This window comes from Rhea americana, unplaced genomic scaffold, assembly GCF_003343005.1.
Source record: "Rhea americana isolate MKP2758 unplaced genomic scaffold, rheAme1 scaffold_35, whole genome shotgun sequence".
NCBI lineage: Eukaryota > Metazoa > Chordata > Aves > Rheiformes > Rheidae > Rhea > Rhea americana.
In genome coordinates this window covers 2,592,217-2,611,094 of record NW_028186479.1, presented here as the reverse complement: position 1 = coordinate 2,611,094, position 18,878 = coordinate 2,592,217, and the positions used below count along the sequence as shown (strand labels likewise).

The window sequence follows — 18,878 nt, the reverse complement described above, 5'->3', positions numbered from 1 at the left end:
AACCCTCTGGCTGTTAACCTGTGTGCTGCAAGTCATCCTTCACCTGGGCGGCAGCTCTGCATAGCACTTCTTGATGGCCTGAGCAGATGTTCTTTCTATTTTCTTTTACTGAAGTCTTCTTCTGAGAGCTTTGGACACTTGCATATCCCGTATAAAAGGCTTTGGTCTTTCAAAAAAACGGTATTTTACTTCAATTCTCAAATGCAACGATTCACTGAAGTAGTCCTGAGTAGGCCTTGCATATCCATCTTAATCTTTGCAGTGGTACCCGTAACCACTCCCGAGTCCAGGGAGGCATTTCYGAAACATTGCCAAATGATAACCCCGATTTACTAGCACTGTTTTTCTAATCTTACGATACTGGGTAACAATAGTGTAGATAGCCTTGATAGATGAGTACCGAAATCCTCTAAGCATTTATAAGTATACATTCATAAGGAAATTAGTATCTAAAGACTAGCCTCTATGTGTCAAATATTAGCAGCCATTGACAGATGAACAGATATTTATCTCAGAGGAAGTTTATACTGTCTTCTGTTAGAGAAATAGAAAGATAGTTTTCATCTTCAAGGAAAAGCATAAATTAGATGTAATCATTGTTGTTCATAAAACATTTTCTAGCCTTACATGGCCTCCTGAAAGGCTAAAGCATAAAGTCTTTGGTGCATTTATAAAAGAAGCTGCATTTATAAAAGAAGCCAGTTTTAGTAAGTCTATTTCCAGACTTCTTTGTATGAGATTGAAAGTGCCAGGTTTTGCCTTTGTAAAAAGGTGGGGTAAGCAGCTCCACTTCTCTGGCTCAGCCTATAGCACGGCTAATAAACACATCTGATGCCCCACAGCTGTTCAGATTATCCTAAGCAACAAACTGCCTTGAGCACTTCTCACAGCAGGACTGGGCCTGGGGTACTGTGCTCAGACCTGGACATTTTGGAGGTCATTTTTCTAAGCTGACACTGAGCTGCTAGGTACAATACAGCAAACGGGGTTGCATCCCAGCTGTAAATGCTATAGGCGCATTTGCAGTCGTGGCCTGATGGGTGGGATCCCTGGGGAGGCAAGCGCTAAGGGTGTTGGGGGGGACTAATACGGGTTGGCAATGCAGGCGACAAGTTTGCAGCAGTTTTACCCTGGGTAGTGTCAGGAAGGGGAGATTCAACCTTCTTCTTGTTCAAGAAAACAAAAGGGAGAGCTGATAGGAAGAGACAGTCCCAGCCTGAGAAGATGTACAAAGCTGCCAAGCCTGATGTGAGCCCTGATTGCCATCTCCATGCAATTTGGTTAGAAATATAGAAGGTGTTTGTTTCTCTTAGGCTTTTACTTCCTCTGGATTGCTTTTGGCCCAAATAAATAAAGCTGTGGTGTATTAAACAACTACATGGTATGTTAAATAGTTATTTGGTATATTAACCACGTATCCTTAGCCATGGTTTCTCCAGGAGGACAGCAGCCCTTGCCGGTGAGGACTGTCCTCGGGCTGAAGCAAGGTGAGGAGCCTGGCRTGGAGGAATGGTGACAGGGACACTTCTTGCTGCAAAGGAAGAGCAAGAAGGGGAATGTTTTCAGCCAGAAGTTGTCCCTCCTGTGATACTCGACAGATGGCTCAATCTGGGAAGAAATATTGGAAATCTTTGCTCTGCGTATCTTAAAATGGCAGCATATTTGAGAAGCAGAGATTTCAGCAGTGAGAGGTTAATTGTGCCTTCTTGATCAGATGACCATTYTATTTTTTTAAAGAATTTAGCTAGGTAAATGCAACTGTCTGAAGAGATTGCTTTGTCACCATTATAACTGAGCAAATAATAATTTGCAAACTGCCTTTTGCCRTTCTCTCTTCATGAACTGATTAGCATGGTGCTCAAAGCATTCATTATTCAGGAGTTTTAAATGTATTTCCTGGGCTTAGGCCTCCCATGAGCCTCTCGATTTGGCCATATTTCAACAAACCCCGGACTTYGTCCTCACATTATACACATGAGCAGGGACATTCAGATCCCTGAGATTAAAAAATAGGTGAGGGCTGCCAGTAGGTCAAGGCCCTGCAAGGGACCAGGCTCCAGACAGCTGGGCTGGGACCCCCATGGGCTCAGGCTGTCTGGGTCATGTGGTCACTCAGAGAATTTCCCAGGAAGACACATGTGCCTGAAAAACGCCAAAATGCTGCTGTGAGGTGCATCGCTTGCGCCTAAGCTGTTTGCTGGGATGAGGCTGGATTTTCTGGCACCCACYAACACGAGCCACCTGAACGTGCATGCAGAGTGCACCCGCTTGCATTGCTGTTTGCCAAGTAATAAGCTGCATGAACCCAGCCAAATTGCATTCATGAACAGCAAGCAGGCAGTTTGGAACAGAGTTTACTCCAGCTTGTTTGTGGCCAGAGGGAAAAATTGCCATAGGCAGCATAAAAAAAAAAAAAAAAAAAAAAAAAAAAGAGCAAGAAAGAGCAAGAAAGAGCTAAGGATCAGAAGGATCAGGAGGAAATAAATTCATCAGTGTCCCCTGAAATGAAAACAAGCCCTTGGACCTCAGCACAGCTGGCTTGACGAGAGGACAATATTACAGGTGCTCTACATGTGGCCCAGTTCGTTTCCAGGAGCATTCAAAACAGAGATGTCCTAATGCTCCTGGCCCCCAGGAGCTGTGTCATGTTTTTTTTTTGTTTTGTTTTTTGTTTTTTGTTTTTTTCCTTTTTTCTTCTATTATTTGTGTCTACTCCAGGAGCAGTTAGGAGTATCCTAGTAGAGCTGTACTAGCTGGTAGCAGAAAGGCAGGGAGCACTGGGATATTTTGCCATCTAGTTTAGACTGCCATGTGGTTCAGTAGTAAATGCACAGCTTGCCTTCTGCAGAACGCCGTTGGAGCCTCTTTGCTGTGCACCTTCATCAAAAAACAGCGAGTGACATGTTAATTACGGGCTGCTTACAGAAAGGTTTTCAGATCCTATATTTAGCCTAGGAGAGGTGGGTAAAAACCTTAATTGAAAAACAAATGTTAAAAGGATATTGTGTACTTCAAGACTGAAAGGTCTCTGGAGTTTACCTGACATTGTAAAAAAGATGCCAGGGCTTGAAGAGCACTGTCGCAATGCGGCCAGCAGCATGGCCTGGTGAAGGGTAGCTGGGGCTGATAGTGCATCAGCAAATGTGGGTGTTGAGAGCATGATTATGGGCTTTCCTGGGGACTGCTGGACACCCCCCGCCAAGGTGTAGGAAGTGAGGGTTTGTATGCCCACAGGGACAGGGAAAGCTCAGTTTTGTACTAGGCCTTCACTGAAGGGACAGCAGCGAAGGCTAYGCCACACTGCTGAAGTTTCCTGGGGAAGAAGAAGAGCTGTTACCCTGCAGCTGCCTGTGCCCCTAGGCTGTGCCCCTAGGCAGGAGCTTTTCTAAAAAAGCTGTATTTTGCCAGTTTTGTAGCAGAGGTGGCCGCTGTACTTCGGCCCACACTTTACGTTGGCCACGTGTGTTGCACAGGTCTGAACACTGAGTGTCCCATCAGGGCATGACATTCTTGGCATTGAAGATATTAAAAATTCAACAAGTCTTGAGCAAAATGATCTAAGCTGCTGATTCTGAGCAGGAGCCCAGACCAGATGACCAGAGAACCTGGCAGCTGTGCCAGAGGTCCCCTCCACCCCCAGTTACTCTACTTCACTGGCTTCCTCACAAACGGAGGCACCTGGATGCCTATTTGGGGAAATCCCACTCGGACATTCAAAAAGTGATCTACAGCTCAGCCAATCATGAGTATTGGTGGATTGGTGGAGTTTTTGGCACTAAAAGAGACTGACTGAGCAAATGGTGCTGTTTGGCGAGTCTCAAATGCTTAAGTTAGGTGAGGACAGCAACGTGTTTGAAGACTTAGACTCAACCTAAGTTACACCTTTTTTCTTTTTTCTTTTTCTTTTCTTTTTTTTTTCTTTCTTTTTTTTTTTTTGGTAGAGGGAGGTATCTAGCTCTTTGTGTTTGCTGCATGTCTTCCATGGAAGAGGTATTAGATTAAAAGGGGGAACCCTCTGAGTCTAGAACAGTAGCTGGAAGGCAAATTAATCATACCATGCTGTGTGACACAGATTTAGTGGGCTGTCTTCTGGCTYATTTTAATGCCAGCACCAAAACACCTGAGGTTTAACCAAGGCTTTGCCTGTACTTGGAACTGAGTGAGCGAAAAGGAGGAGAGCATCAGCTGCAACCTCCCAGCTCCCGCTCCCCTCGCCGAGGCTAGTGCAGGTTTGGAGACCCCTCCCAGGGGTGTCTGCTCAAGGCAGGGGAAGGAGGCACCAGCAGTGCAGTGCACATGCACAGGCTGTTGGAAATGCTGAGCACGCCATTCAGCCCATCAGTGGGAAGGACTGGGTCTGAATCATTTTAGGGTAGGGATCATTTTCAGAAGAGCTTCCTCCTTCCTTTCTGGAGCTGCTCTGGAGATGTAAGACAAGCCACAGCTGAGAAACTCAAGTCGATGTTATTTTATTTGCTCTAATAAACATTTGATTTTATACAAAAAACATTGTTTACAAAGCAAGTTAAGTGCTTGAAACATTTGATAAACGAGAGTATATATTGTTCACATTCCTATTTCATACATGATGTACAGGTGAAGTATTCCCTAAAAGAACAAAAATTCTCCTTTACATGTAGTAGTAAAAAAAAAAAAAGAGAGAGAGAGAGAGAGAGGAAAAAAATGTCAGTATTGTCAGGACCTACCGGACTTTATCCCTTGACCTTCAACGTGGAATGAGGGAGAAACCACTACGAAACGACCTCGTCCTCTCCCGGCCGCGCAAAGGCGGCGGCGGCGGCGCAGTGCCGCGGGCCGGCGCTAGAGGGCAGCGGGCGCCGGCGCGGCGCCCTCGCCGGCAGCGCCGCGGGGGGCTTTTGCKTTGGGGGTTTCTCTTGGGTCTTTTTGTTTTTATTTTATTTTCCCCTTTTTCTTTTTTTAAAATCCCCCCCCCTAAAATTTGACGTAAGATCTAACTGTAGTTGCTGAGGTTTTTGCACTGCTTCGTTTAAATACTTCTGAGTACTTTGGTTTAAACCCCCCCCCCAGCAAATATGAAACCATTTTAAATAAAAYATTTCTCATCATAAATCTAAACTCCTATTTGAAAAAACATGATTCCTATTGATTTACCTGTCTTCTAGAAATATAAATGTTTATCTGTCAAAGGCTTTCAATAAATTGACCAGATACATATTCATCTGTGCAGAATTGCTTTGTGCTGGCTGAATTTCTAATTTCTGAGACCACTTACACGCCCTGGTGAAGAAAAAAAAGCAAAAAACACCTGAAGACAACACCAGTAACATTTACAAACCACAACATTGTCATTTACGTAAGTCCAATGTGATATCAACTGCCTCTCCAAACTAATCACTGCTAACCACTGACTAGCTGAGGGCTCTCCTATATGCAAGCAGTCCTGTGGGCAGGGTATGCCATTAGCTACTAYTATGGAGCTCTCCCTCACCACTAAGGTCCTCATGCAAAAATCAAGGCACTGGCTGTTATTGCTTACTTTTTTCTGGAAGGCACGGCACAAAATCAGGCTGCGGCGTGTCAAGCAATTAGACACGCTGTACAGGGAAAAATATGTTTGCTCTAACAGCAGTACAACCAAGGTAAAGGGAAGCAAAAAAAAAGCACCGCCTCTATGCAGAATGCACAGCAAATATAAAACACCTGTTTGGATCACTGCTCGATGCCTTGTTTTGTATGGTTTGGGGGTGGGGATGTGAGGAGGAGAAAACTCATCCTGCCAATATTTTGCAACCTCCTTGCAAGCAGTGTTAATTCAAAGCAATAAGCATACAACACCAATGGCCTCTGCATGGCAACAAAATTGTGGGATGGACCAAACCTTTTAGCACTGCTGATATGGGATATTGAGAGGATTTGGGGGTTAAGGCGAGGGAGCAATGGCAATCTGCTGAGCCTTCGCGATGTGCTGCAGGCAGGACTGCATAGTCACTCACAACTGCAACAGCCACATCTGCCTGTCTGCTGTGACACTGCTCCTGCAACCGCAGACTGCAGGGCCACAACCCGGTGTGTACATATGCTTTGAAAGCCACCTTCTTATTGCATGTTATTCCTATCTGTTTTGGCAGGGTGCTTAGTGCACAACTGCTGGTGCCATGACAAGCCAGTCTCTCCATTCTCTTTCCCCAGCGGGAAGGGCTCTCTAATGCACTGCTGATTTCCTGGAAGCACTGTAACTGTTTTTTTTCAGAGCATGGCTATTTATAGATATATATATATACACACACACATTTATATATATATATATACACACATATATATATATATATAAATAGCAATTTCATAGTTATATACAGGCATTAATAAAGTGCATAATGTTATTAGCTATTCTCAAATCTCGTTTCCTGAGGAAGTGCTACCACATGTAGCTCCTCCTGTGGCAAGATGTCGGCAGCCAATGCTATGATATGACACCTACTCCCCGGCTTTCAGTTCCCATGAATAGGTCTCCCCGTCYGGAGCCACAGCTTAAAGGGAGTAGTGACAGCTTCAGTCCTCCAGGAAGCAAGTCAAGGCACTGAGCGGGACTCCTTCCTCGGCCAAGCAGAACGTGTTCGGGAGCGACTTCCCCCCACTAGGGAGCTCTTGGCGGCTGCTACTTGGTGGTGGTCACGGAGCCGTCTTCAGGGATCTTCTCCTCGGAGCAGCTTCGTCCTGAGAGTTTGTCGTGGTGCTTGAGCTCGCTGAAGCGCTCGGCGACGCACTGCGCGGTGAGCCGTGCCTCGGGGTCGTGGTCCCAGCACTCAATAAGAGTTTCGCACACCATCTGGATGCCCTGCAGCGAGCAGAGAGAGAGCAGCCGTGACGTCCCGGCCRGGACAGCGCCAGGCACCGCGTCACCGCGAGCGCGCTCGTGGCGGGTTTGCTTTAGTGCCCTCTGAAGTCCAGAGAGTTATTTGCATGTGTCAGTGGTCACAAAACTGGTCCCAGAGGTATTTTATGGGCTCTGCTGTTATTGTAATGGGAGTGTGGTTAAAAAAAAAAAGAAACCCTACTGCAATTTTTTTCAGCAACTGGTACTGTCATTTCCAGACATATATAATCTGCTACATTATAATAACAGAAATGATGCTTTGGACCAGTGCTGTAGAATCAAATAGTAATTTTTATAAATATCAGAATTCTTGGATAGCATCACTTCCTGCTCAACCTGTTCCTTTGTGTGACTGAATTTTATTTGGATTTTCCAATCAAAATTCTGATCACCAGCAATACTGAGCCCTGCATCAGCTCTTTATGAGTTCCTTGCAGACTAAAAAGAATCTATGTGCAAATATGGGCTGCAATCCCACAAACACTTAAACACATGTCACTCACAGATGTAACTATTTAACCTTCATTTCAATGCTGATGCACATGTTTACAGGAGCAAAAAAACAGTTGCATCTTTGTAATGCATTTTATAAACATGAGGTATTTGCCAGGAAATTGTGCGCTTTGCTTTATGACACTAAAAGCCCATTAAGTAGGATTTATCTTAAACTTCTTATTAAAAAAAAAATTTCACAACACTGCATTAATTGCATAATTTACCTAATTGGTGATGTTGACTGATGTCAATGTTAACAGCAGAACATTATTGTCTGTATACAAATAACATTCGTTTTTTTGCTGGCATTGAAATTACAAGCAGTAAATTAAATTAAATATTAAACATTAACTTGAAATCAATAGTGCAACAAATCTCATTAAGGAGGAAAAGTTGTAATATGTAAATCCATTCCAGAATTTTATCACAATGAATAATGAGTTCATTACAAAAACCTGACTGCAGAGGAAGGAAATGAATATGGAAGAGCCATTACAGCGCGAGCATCATCTATAGAGTTCAAATCAGATCCTCAGCTGCTGCAAACTGTCACAGCCCTGCTGAAGCCAACGCATCACCGTTTTAGAGAGCGCGGTACGAAATGCTGAAGGGATTCAGAGGAAAGGAATTATATCCCTCTTCATTAAGTGAAGATCCCTCATCATAGCCCCCTTCACGTGAGGGTATGATCAGACATCCCTTTCCTGCCTTCRACTCTTAACTGAACCCCGCCTGGTGCTGGCTGTGCCCGCCCCAGGGACGTACAAGCCCAGAGCGCGTATTTCTTCCAGTTCGTGCCCGGGACTCGTGGACTCTGGTGCTGGGGATGTGGGTACCAGAGAGCGCCTGGGTTTCACACAGCGAAGGAGTCTCTCACACCACAGCAGAGCCCTGTCCCTGATGCACTCAAGCYGAGAGCCCCCTAACGCTGCCCAGCTACTGCTTTAAGTGCCCGCGRCTTCGGCTACATTGGGGCCTTCATCATCATCTGCAATGTGTACCTCAGCTGACTCTTCCCCAAATGCAGAACAGAAATATTKGCTGACCACTTCTGCCTCTGCATTAGCATAAACAGTATCTTCCCTTTCATAATTGGTACTGAGTTACATTTCCTTTTACTCTTGAGAAAACTGCTACTGTCCTCGAGTTTGCTGACCACAGATCCGCCTATTGTTCTTCTCTTTCCCAAATCAGTTCTCTAAACTTCTTTACTTTCTATTTTTTCACATATGAGACCTTGACTTTTGGGTATTCAGGGAAATGTTCCTTCACTGTTCCTAAACACCAAGAATTTCCTTCCATTTACTTTCTTTCTCCCAAACAATCCAGTTCAGGATTCYTTTCTGCTTTGTTAATTGGGCTCTTCTAAATACCACATGTATATTACTGATTTGGACTTCATCCTGCTTTCATGGAAAACAACCATCCACATCAACTCATGAGCCCTTTTACTAGCTAAGCCACATTTTTTTTTTAACTTCTGTAACCTTTTCTATAGAGATGAAGATAAGCATATTCTCGCCAAGCGCAACATGTCAGTTAGGAAATAGCTAAATCTTTAGCTCCTAGAAGTGTTAAGGGCTTTTTAGTAACATGAGATATCCATATGTCCCTCAAAATACAGCKCTCTGCCCAGTTGAAACATCCCTCCATCTGCTCATTGCAGATGACTACATAAGGAGCTGGTCACTGTGGACTGGGAAGGGGTTGCACTCTGACATAGTCCTCAGGCAGATGATGTGTTGTGCTTGGCTGGAAAGGACATTTATCAGGGCCACTCACTTGACCTTTCCTAATAGATATTAGACTATGATTTTAACATCTCAAATGGAATGAAAAAAGGAGTATTACATTGTTCCCAATGGAAACAGTAGCTGATCTTCATTGCCCTTTTTTTTTTATAAATGTCTGTGATCCTTTTGGTATTCTACAAAGACCAGTCAATATATTTCATTGACAAGTGGAACCAAATCTCACTTCTTTTTCCTCTGATACAATTCTCATTTTATTTCTTCTGATAAAACTGCTCAGAGTGCAGGCTGTGAAACACATGCCTTTGGCTTGTTTCCATTCAGTTTTATCTACTCAGAAATTGGGCTGTGACTACTGGCTAGGAGGTGAAATCATGCTGTCCATGAATGGGAAAGCCGACAGTGCATTTCACGATACGCAAAGGAAAAGGACTGTTAATGTGCAACACTAAATAAAAACACACTCACTTATTGAAGACTTATCTCCTATTTTCTTAATTCTGTTGATAGCTAGGATACCACTGTGACTGTTCTCCATGATGAAGTATTGAGATTTGCTTTCTCTGTGGAAGGAACCCACATGTGAAATTGCTCTCCTTGACCTTACAGAGTCTGCACACAGTGTGCTTTAAGGCTCTAATCAGTCTACGGCCACCGAGACGACGGTCTAGTCTTCATTTTACTATTTTTTGTTTTGGTGGCTCTTACCAACACCAGTTGGTAGCAGAAACCCCAGGACTCTGGGGTTAAGCCTAATGCGGTGTCTGAACCACAGGCAGCACCAGTGGCACCACATGACAGAGCTCTAATCTGTGCAAAAGAAAGGTCCTGCCTGTAGGGCAGGACACTGAGTTAAGAATTGAGGCTTGRGACAGCAGCTGAACGTACGGCACGTCTCGCAGCTGTTCATACGTGGTGTTCTTACCTGATGGTTAAGCCAGGAGCTGGGGATCTCAGGTCGCCCTCTGTCTCTTAGGACATTGTCCTTCATGCTTTCCACACAGGGGTGTTCTCGCACTTTAGAGCCAAACGGGGGCTCATACTCTTTCACTTCTGCCAAGAGAATAAGCAAACACAAGGTTATTCAGCTGGGCCGTGCTGGTGCCAAGTGCGAAGGGAGCTGGCTGTTCTCTGAAGGAGTAGGAGCTACTGATTAGCTGCTCAGTGCCATACTGTTCTGCCTGACCAGCTCCAAACAAAGCAAAGCCAGTTGGCATCTTCAAAAATGTTTCAAGTATGTTTCTCCCTCCCTTTTTCTTTTCCTAGCCAACTAAACAATTTTCATTTAAACCCTTTTGTACATAATCATATTAGCAACAGTCAGAGCATCAGTATAACGGTTAGTGAGTAGTTGCCTTTGAATCTCTACTGAGGCAAAACTCACAGGGGCTTTAAGGACAGTTTTACTTKAGCCAGGCTTGCAAGAATTGCTTTCTTTGGTCCCGCTTAGTTCCCTTGGGGTTCGCACACACTTACCAGGTGAAATTTAAACTAAAACCTATCTGGGTCATAGATACTAATGTGCTGGATTGCTAGCAGGAAACAGTTGGTTGAAAAGCGCAAAGGAACAGTAAGAAGGAGTGCTGGAAGCTGCTGTGCCACCCTTGTTTATTACTGAGCCATGTTCCCTGGCAGAAAGTAGTAGGCYGCTCTTCCTTTAGGCCTCTTTCCCTAAACGGGCCAGTTTTGACCTGCGATGCAGCAGGCACAGCTTCCTGAACAGGCTGCTGCCATTCTACTTTTTATTTGTGTGTCACATATTTTCTTTGCTTTTCTTTGGAGAGAGAAAGGAAAAGGCAGACATATGGGTTGTTTGGAGAAAACTCAAGAACGCTCTGAGAGCGGAAATATTACAGTAGATGCTGACACAATGTAGAAAATGCTGCGGTTTCTTTGGGAACAGATGGAGAATTTACTCACAGGCCTAATGACTTACTAGCATTAGATAAAGATTTATGAAGTTGGCCTGCTCTACTGCTTCTTATTTCTTTCTAGGAATTAATTGAGGGCAAGAAAAACTGAAGTGTAATCTACAAGACAGCCTGAAGAATGCATGTGAGTGCCTAGAAGATGTGTGACAAGTGAGATGAATGAGATGGGAGAAACAGTCCTGTTGTGTAATGTTACAATCAAAGTTCAAATACGGTGTCCAGCGCTGTTCACTCATCTGAAAGGGCATTTGACAACAAAAACAGGCTCTGAGGAGGGTGATAACAACGATTAAAGGCCTGCAAAAAAAGTCTCCTGTTAGGGGAAGAACCTCTACAGCTTCATTTACTTCAGAGAGAGAAAGATAAGAGGTGATATGGCAAAAAGAGGTAGTGTAATAAAAACAGCTAATGACTGAGATTATAGGTCAGAGTCTTCTGATTGCTCTGTCCCAAAACAAAAAAGGGGGTATTCAGCATAACTAAAAGGTGGAGAATGTGGCTTTCAGGAAAAGAAATACTTTTGTCCAGCACCTTAGAATCAGGCTGTAGAAGTCATTAATACATGACAGTCATGAGATGAGGAATTTAGCAGGCTACAGAAAAGGACAGGGGATTTCTAATGCCTAAAAAGAATAGTCCAAGCTACAGCAGCAAACATTGTGGAAGGGATATTAAGCTCTGTAGTTCAGATCCAGCTGCAGCCAGATGGATGTACACTGAGGCCGATTACCCCACAGCTACCTCCTGCAGAGCTCTCTCCTCGTGAAACATCTGGTGCTGACCACGGTCAACACAGAGCTCTGGGCAGTGGTTACAGTTCTGAAACACAACTCTTATCTTCTCAGAAGTAAACCACTTTCCTTAAGACTCAAGGGCCAAAGTCTGCTTTGCTTTCTTCCCTCCACAAGAAGGCACACCAGTTTCAAATGCATTAACCTGAGTTAAAGATTACTCAGCCAAAGTAAATTTACAAGCCGTTAGCCCTAAAAACTGATTGGGAAGTTGCCATCTTGCTGGTCAGGTCTGATTTATGATGCAGTGGATGTAAAATGATTACAAAGTAGATACCCTTATTTCCAGAGTTAACCATAACATTAATGATTGCTCAGGAAATCTACATAACGTGCCAGGCATCCGACCTAAACTGCTATTTTTTATGCCATCTACATTAATAATTATTTGATTATAGTAGCGGTCCTGGACACTATCCAAGTTGCAGCGATCTCTATTGCAATATGTAGTACTAACATAGAAGATGGTCTCTGTCTCAAGGAGCTGTTAGGGCCAGGTGATCAGGACAAAACCCGAGGGGCAAAACAGGCTTGAAAAGAGCAGGGAGGTGAGATGGAAGTGCCAAGCAAAAAATGCTAAGCAATGACATTCTCCTCCTACTGCTTCACCTGACCACAGTGTGACACTATCGTCTCTTTGGAAAGTTCCCAGGACTATAYAGTCTACTTATAACCAGGTCATCTTGTGCATGTCTGCCCTTCTGTGTATTTCTCAGAGGAATCTGCATGTCCAACAGAAGGGAGCTGGTGTTGTCATGCCCATCTGTTCCCTCTCACTAAGCTTAATCCAAAGGCCATTAAGGTTCATGAGAAGGTTTGCAGAGGGAAGGGAAAGCCATCCTGGGCAACTGACAGCTCCGTAATATGCCTTCCTGTTTAAAAAATTCTTCCTATGCTATGAACATTCCTCTTCCAAATGCAAAGACTGAATAGTTTGGGGGAGATTTTTTTTTTTAGTAAAGAAAGAGAAATTGAGGCCAGATGTCAATTYGCTGTAATGACTTTGTAGTAATGTATTTATGCTTTTCCTCAGTTTGAAAAGCATGCAGYATCTTCTTGCTGTTTGTTATCTTGCTTCTTTTTCCCCTAGAAAGAAAATCCTCTTGCAGTAAATTGTCCTGATGCTATGGAATCTCAGGTGTCAGACACACTTTGCAGTAATGGCTGGGGTTATTCACGGATCATGCTGACACGCTACAGTAGTTGTAACAGATGTCAATTTGAAGCAGGTTAAGATGTTTGTGGCTAGCTGCTTGTAYACTGTTTTACACAGATGCTAAATCTATTTTTCATTCCCTATATGTTCCTTTTGCTTGTTTTTAGACTATTCAGGCACTAAAAATGACAACTGGTTGAAGTACCATAAATACCTGGGGCGTCATAACATCTTCATGAACTGCAGCACCTTTAGCATTCAATAATGGCAGGGTGCCTTCAACTTCAACCTCCAGCACTTAATCCCTATGATTGTTGTGAGCTACCTTGCACTAATCACTGCACCTCCAGTTCCCCATGACACTGGCATGGCCATAACTCTCAGAAAGACTGGGAYTGGATTTTCAGGCCCAAACAGAGACATTACTGAAACTATTTGCTGTGCCTGAAGAACGCTTTGGAAAATCTGGCTGTGGGTTCCTCATGGAAAATATGGCTCTGTCTTGTGATCTTTTTCTACGCTAAGTTCTGTGCAGTGAGGCTCTTCCTTTGGGTCAGAATTGTGAACCCTGTCGACACTCCCCTGTGTGAGCCATCTTGCTGATTTCAAGCTGATTTCCTCCTGCTGGAAGATGAGGGTTCATTTGTGGAATTAAAGCAAGAATGAGGTGAAAGAAGGCTGGCAAAAATAAATAATGGAGTGCTGTCCACATCAGTGGGCTTGTGTTCTGAAACTTTTAGGTGCTTTTGAAATGCCCCTCATTTTAGAGCTACAAAAGCTGAGCCACAAAAGGGGTAAACTGTGGAGCTACTATGAACACATGCATTCACAAATGTGTGTGTGTGTGTGTGTGTGTATGGTCTGTGCATTACTGGAAACTGGATGATGGGTCCATGTAGCTGGTGTGCAAAGGGATTAGGCATCAAAATGGCTCAAAAGCCATTTCGTGATGACCACGCAGTTACTAAATGCTTATTTCACATCTTTCTTAAGTTTCCCCCTTCYGCACCTTCAGAATGTGAACAGTGGCCAGGAGAGGTAGGGATACACTGAGATGACAAGTGATGTGATAGGTGAGGTGAGGTGACTGATATTCCCCTGGAAATGGCTGTGGTTGGAGGGAGGAAAAACTCCATCCCTAGTGTGGCAGTTCCTGAAGGTGAGCTCACGTAAAGCTGCTACTGACTCCATTTGGAAACAGTGAAYTCACTGTGCAGCTTCTCTTGCACAGACATGTTTTAAGTGACTTCACACCTGACGATCAAAGACCCAGCCTCCCTTCCAAAGGTTGGGGCTACATCAACTCTGCCATAAGGATAAGGTTACATGCTACTTAGTCACTATGTGCTGGATCTTGAGGTAGGAAAGTAGAGGAGTACAGAGCACATTTAAACACAACATGGAGCATAGTGCAGTGATCTTATCTACTGTTACTTGAGCTTGTTGACCTGAGCTTACTTGCCCACCTGGACCACTGTGGTAAAACAGCATTTCTACAACCTTATTATCATGGCGTGACACTACACTGTCTGGATCCACCAGCTCGGGGTTATATCCCACCATACACCGGCACAGTGCAGACATGCCCTCATTGGGATCCACCTCATAGCAGGACAGGCTGAAATCAGGCCCTCTCTGCATCTGCCTCAAGGCCTAACGCACGGCCTTAGCCCCACTGTGCAGGCTATGCGCTCTGCTGCCAGAACTGCCACCCCTGTGCAATCAATATAACTAAAACCAAGCATTTAATGAGGTATAGGGTAAACAAATGKTTAGTCACCAAACTAGGGCTCTTGACTGACTCTTTCCAAGTAAGTGTAAGATTAATCAGAGCTTTTATTCATATTAAACACAGCTCCGGTAAAACAAGCCTGCTATTTCAATCATAGCTCTGCTGCTATGCTAAAGCCAGCCATCACTCCAGGCAGCACAACACTGCACAAGCAAMGTCACCATTTTTGGGGGGGTTTCTCCTCTCCCTCTTCACCAACCTTGTATATCAAGAAGAGCTCCCTCTGCATTCCTTCTCCCCTGCTACCCCAAACAATTCCCCACCTGCAGCTGCTCCAAAAAAAAACCTGATGCTTTTCATTTCTTTCTAGGAGACTGTTGCAGAAATTACACTTGCCTCAGTTGCCAAAGCTGTGCTGCTCTGAAAGCAAGTGGCTCAGATGAAAATTATATTTTTTGCAATGTGCAGCATCTGGTGCACAGCTGTTGTACTGAATGAAATACCAAGTTAACGGCAGTGTGGAGCAGTTGAAGTTCTCCCCAAAGTAGTATTGCTGAATTTCTAACTATGCCTTTTAAATCATACTCTGGTGAAAAATCAGTCAAACTCAATCTTTGCCTCTGTCTCCCTTTTAATTGTGCCCCATTTCTTCTTCTCCATAATCAGCACAATACAGTAACAATGAACAGCATTGCCTTTCTTGAAAGCTGATCCCACCTGCTTATTCGTTACAGCAGCTTCACAGTATGGATTACGCTGCCGGGTATTTTTGTTTAAATGTCTGCTGACTCAAAAGGCCTGGCATACTGTAGAGACTGTGTTTGACAAAGCCTCTGCAGTGACAGACCTGCCTCAATCACCTCCCACACTCACCAAACACCTGCACATTGACAACTGAAGCCTGAGAGCTCCCCTTGTTAAAGAAAAAGTCACTGTATCTTTATGCAGCTGAATCACCCCGCTACGCTTCCCTCACTCGTGAAAGTTGTTAAATCCATTATCTTAGCATTAGACTGATATTCCTGCTTCGGTGCTGGATATCTTCTAGTGACAGAGAGCTAACATGGTCGGCGAGTCTGCGCTGCAGAGAAGGTCTCTACATCTTTCAGGCTCCTTTGGAAAGCCTGGCTTCAACCAGGTCAAGCTACTCCAGTGTAAACGTGAGGTCATTTCTCGCAGTGCACAACAGTTTAGGAAGACAAGAGGGGTTGGCATGCACTGAGGGAGCTTCCTCTGGAAGGCTGAGATCAGAGAAAGGAGTCTCACAAGTGACAGATGGAGAGAGAAAGCAGTAGGTGAGTTGTAATCATGAATCACTGTAAGGGTATTTCTCCAGCTGGTTGCAAAGACAGTCATACTGCACAAACCAAGCAAAATATCTAAGAGGGAAATGAGAGAAACTGTACAATGCTGCTGCAGCTCAGTACCAGACACAAGCCAAGGGAGCTACATCCTAGGAATTATATTTAGCTGCTCTATATGAAGACACTAAGCCCAAGTTCCATCCTATGGGACCTACAGACTTGCCCAAATATTCCTGTGGTTTTGTTGGGGGTTCAGTCACCTGGAAAGATGACTGAAATATGGAAATGAAATACAAGAAATGTGTTACTGGAGAAAAGTATGACTGAGGTGTGAAATGAACAGGAAAAATCAGGACTTGGGGTTAAACTCCATTATGAAAGGGAAGGGAATGCTGGGTTAGAGAGACCTGTTCATTTCCTAAAATAACTTTAGTGCTCATTCTCAAGGTTATCAGAGGTCAATCTCTCCTAGCTAAATATGCTGTCTATTTTCCTTCCTTATGAAACTCTGTTTATATCCTCTTTTAGGCAATTGCCTTCTGAGAAGAGCAGCAATGAGGTTTACTCTTGCCACAATCTTCATTTCACTATACTCAGCAAATATCAACAGGGAGGGACTCAGGCATCAGCAAAGATAAAAAACTCCAGAACGAACAATGCACAGTTGTATTAATAAGGTGAGCTGCTAAATGCAAAAAACAGAAAGAACTCAAGAGACAAAGAAAAGATCCCTTTTCTCCTGTTTTAAATCTCCTCAGTCACATTTACAAGATGCAAATGAAAGGCTGGGGTTGTGCCAATATACTTAGAAACATACAGACCCACAAGAGCTAAATGTGGATAGGTTTGCTTTGGAAGATGCCAAACTGAAGTTCAGTTCTGGAAGCACCAATTTTTTTTTTTTTCTTGAAATGCTTGACTAGAAAATAATTCTTTTTCATGCTTTTATGCTAGCACTAGCTGGATGCACACATAGTTGCTCTGTAGCTTCCTGGCAGGGTGCAAATCTGTTACCCACAGCTTGGCCCACCCACCAAGACCAAATGCTGGTTACACATAGAAGGAGCTTGAGGTGGAGGCATTCCTCCCTCCTGAACACAGCCACCCTGATGTAGCCACATAGCCTCTGCAGAAGTGCTCCAGAGACTTCCATGGATACCTTTGTGGTATTCCACAGATGTCAGTGGAGAAACAGGCAGTAGCTAGCAACAGCATGTCTTCCCATGGCCACTGTTCCCCCTGCTGTACACTAGGTTCCCCATACTGTAGTGCTCTACTCTGCAGGATTGTCCCATCTCTGTGATAGCCCTCTGAAATGCAACTGGGTCAAATCTGCTGAAAAGTTAGCCTCTATGGTTTTGGAAGAAAGATAGCAAATTGAACCATAGTTTCATATCTATCATAACATCTGTTAGTGTTACCTGCAACACCCTCATTCCTTACTTTGTCTGTCTGTGCAAGTCCCGGACCGTGCAGAAGCTTTTGCTAGCTGCAAACACCCATGAATGTTAGGCACTACCATAAGACTGAAGAATTTTATATGTAACTTAGTCCATTTTAAKCCCTGAATTAAGGTGAAAATTTTCAAATACTGCAGTATGTAATGTAGATATCTCAACAGCAACTTCCAGCACATACAGCTGCAGCAAACTGGGAATTCTGTGTGTGTTATGCAAAGCAGACATGGAGATTTTGTTTTCATGAAAAAGCTCCAAACATGAACAAGCACAGCATTTTTGCATCTTCCTGAGGCAATTCTGATAGTAAGTTCCACTCATTTTTTTTTTAACTGCACTTTGTAAAACAAACATCCCTTGGTTTTTCATGTGGATGATCTCTTGCAACAGCACAGAAAATGATGGGAACAGCTAGGCTTTTGGGGAAAGTAGGAACATTTTTGGATTGCTATGTCAGTTCTTACTGAAATGATGAATTTATAAAAGTGACACTCACATTGCCCTCGCCACATTTCAGAATTAACATTTAATGAAGGTAAACTGAGGGCAGTTACCACTTCTTGATCTTACTGTTTCAGGCTGTCTTATGTTTCTGATCATTTTGGATCAGGATAGCCAAACAGAATCAATCTGTGGCTTCTCAAGATGTGTTAGTTTAAAGAAAAACAGTCACTAACAGTCTCTCAAAGTGGTTGACCTAACAGTAAATTTATCCTTACACCAATAAAGGACCAATTTTCTCACTCTCTGATACTTGCCCTTCAAGCCTGCTCATGAACATGTGCCTCACACAATACCAAAGGCCCGTTAGCTTGCAGTATCCAGGTACATTAGAACAGATGTTGTGGCCAGGCCACTCTCATAATCTTTCAAAGATTGTGGAGAACTGGAGAGATGCCTGATGGCTGGAAGAAAGCCAGTGTCACTGCAGTCTTCAAAAAGGGCAAGAAGGAGGACCCAGGCAACTATAGGCTGGTCAGCCTCACCTCCATCCCTGGAAAGGTGATGGAACAGCTCATCCTGGACGTCATCTCCAAGCATATGGAGGAAAAGAAGGTGATTAGGGGTAGTCAGCATGGATTCACCAAGGGGAAATTCTGCTTAACCAATCTGACAGCCTTCTATGATGGAATGACTGGTTGGGTAGATGAGGAAAGAGCAGTGGACGTTGTGTACCTTGACTCAGCAAGGCTTTKGACACTGTCTCCTGTAACATCCTACTAGGAAGTGGGTGGCTCAGGAAGTGTGGGTTAGACGAGYGGACTGTGAGGTGGACTGAGAACTAGCTGAAAGGCAGAGCTCAGAGGGCTGTCATCAGTAGTGTGGAGTCTAGCTGGAGGCTTGTGGCTAGTGGCGTCCCCCAGGGCTCAGTACTGGGTCCCATCCTGTTCAACATTTTCATCAG

The 18,878-nt window shown here is 44.0% G+C and overlaps 1 protein-coding gene across 1 annotated transcript in view; it reads right to left on the bottom strand.

Annotated features, from left to right (window-relative positions):
• Window positions 1–4,453: 4,453 nt before the first annotated feature.
• The window catches only part of TGFBR2 (transforming growth factor beta receptor 2), a 62,687-nt gene continuing 48,262 nt past the window's right edge, over window positions 4,454–18,878 (bottom strand). The window contains exons 6-7 of the mRNA XM_085311798.1: window positions 10,028–10,155; window positions 4,454–6,817 (exon numbers count right to left, since the gene is read on the bottom strand). Of these exons, the coding sequence (XP_085167924.1) occupies window positions 6,638–6,817; window positions 10,028–10,155 (308 nt within the window). The 3' untranslated portion in view covers window positions 4,454–6,637. The remainder of the gene's footprint in view (window positions 6,818–10,027; window positions 10,156–18,878) is intronic.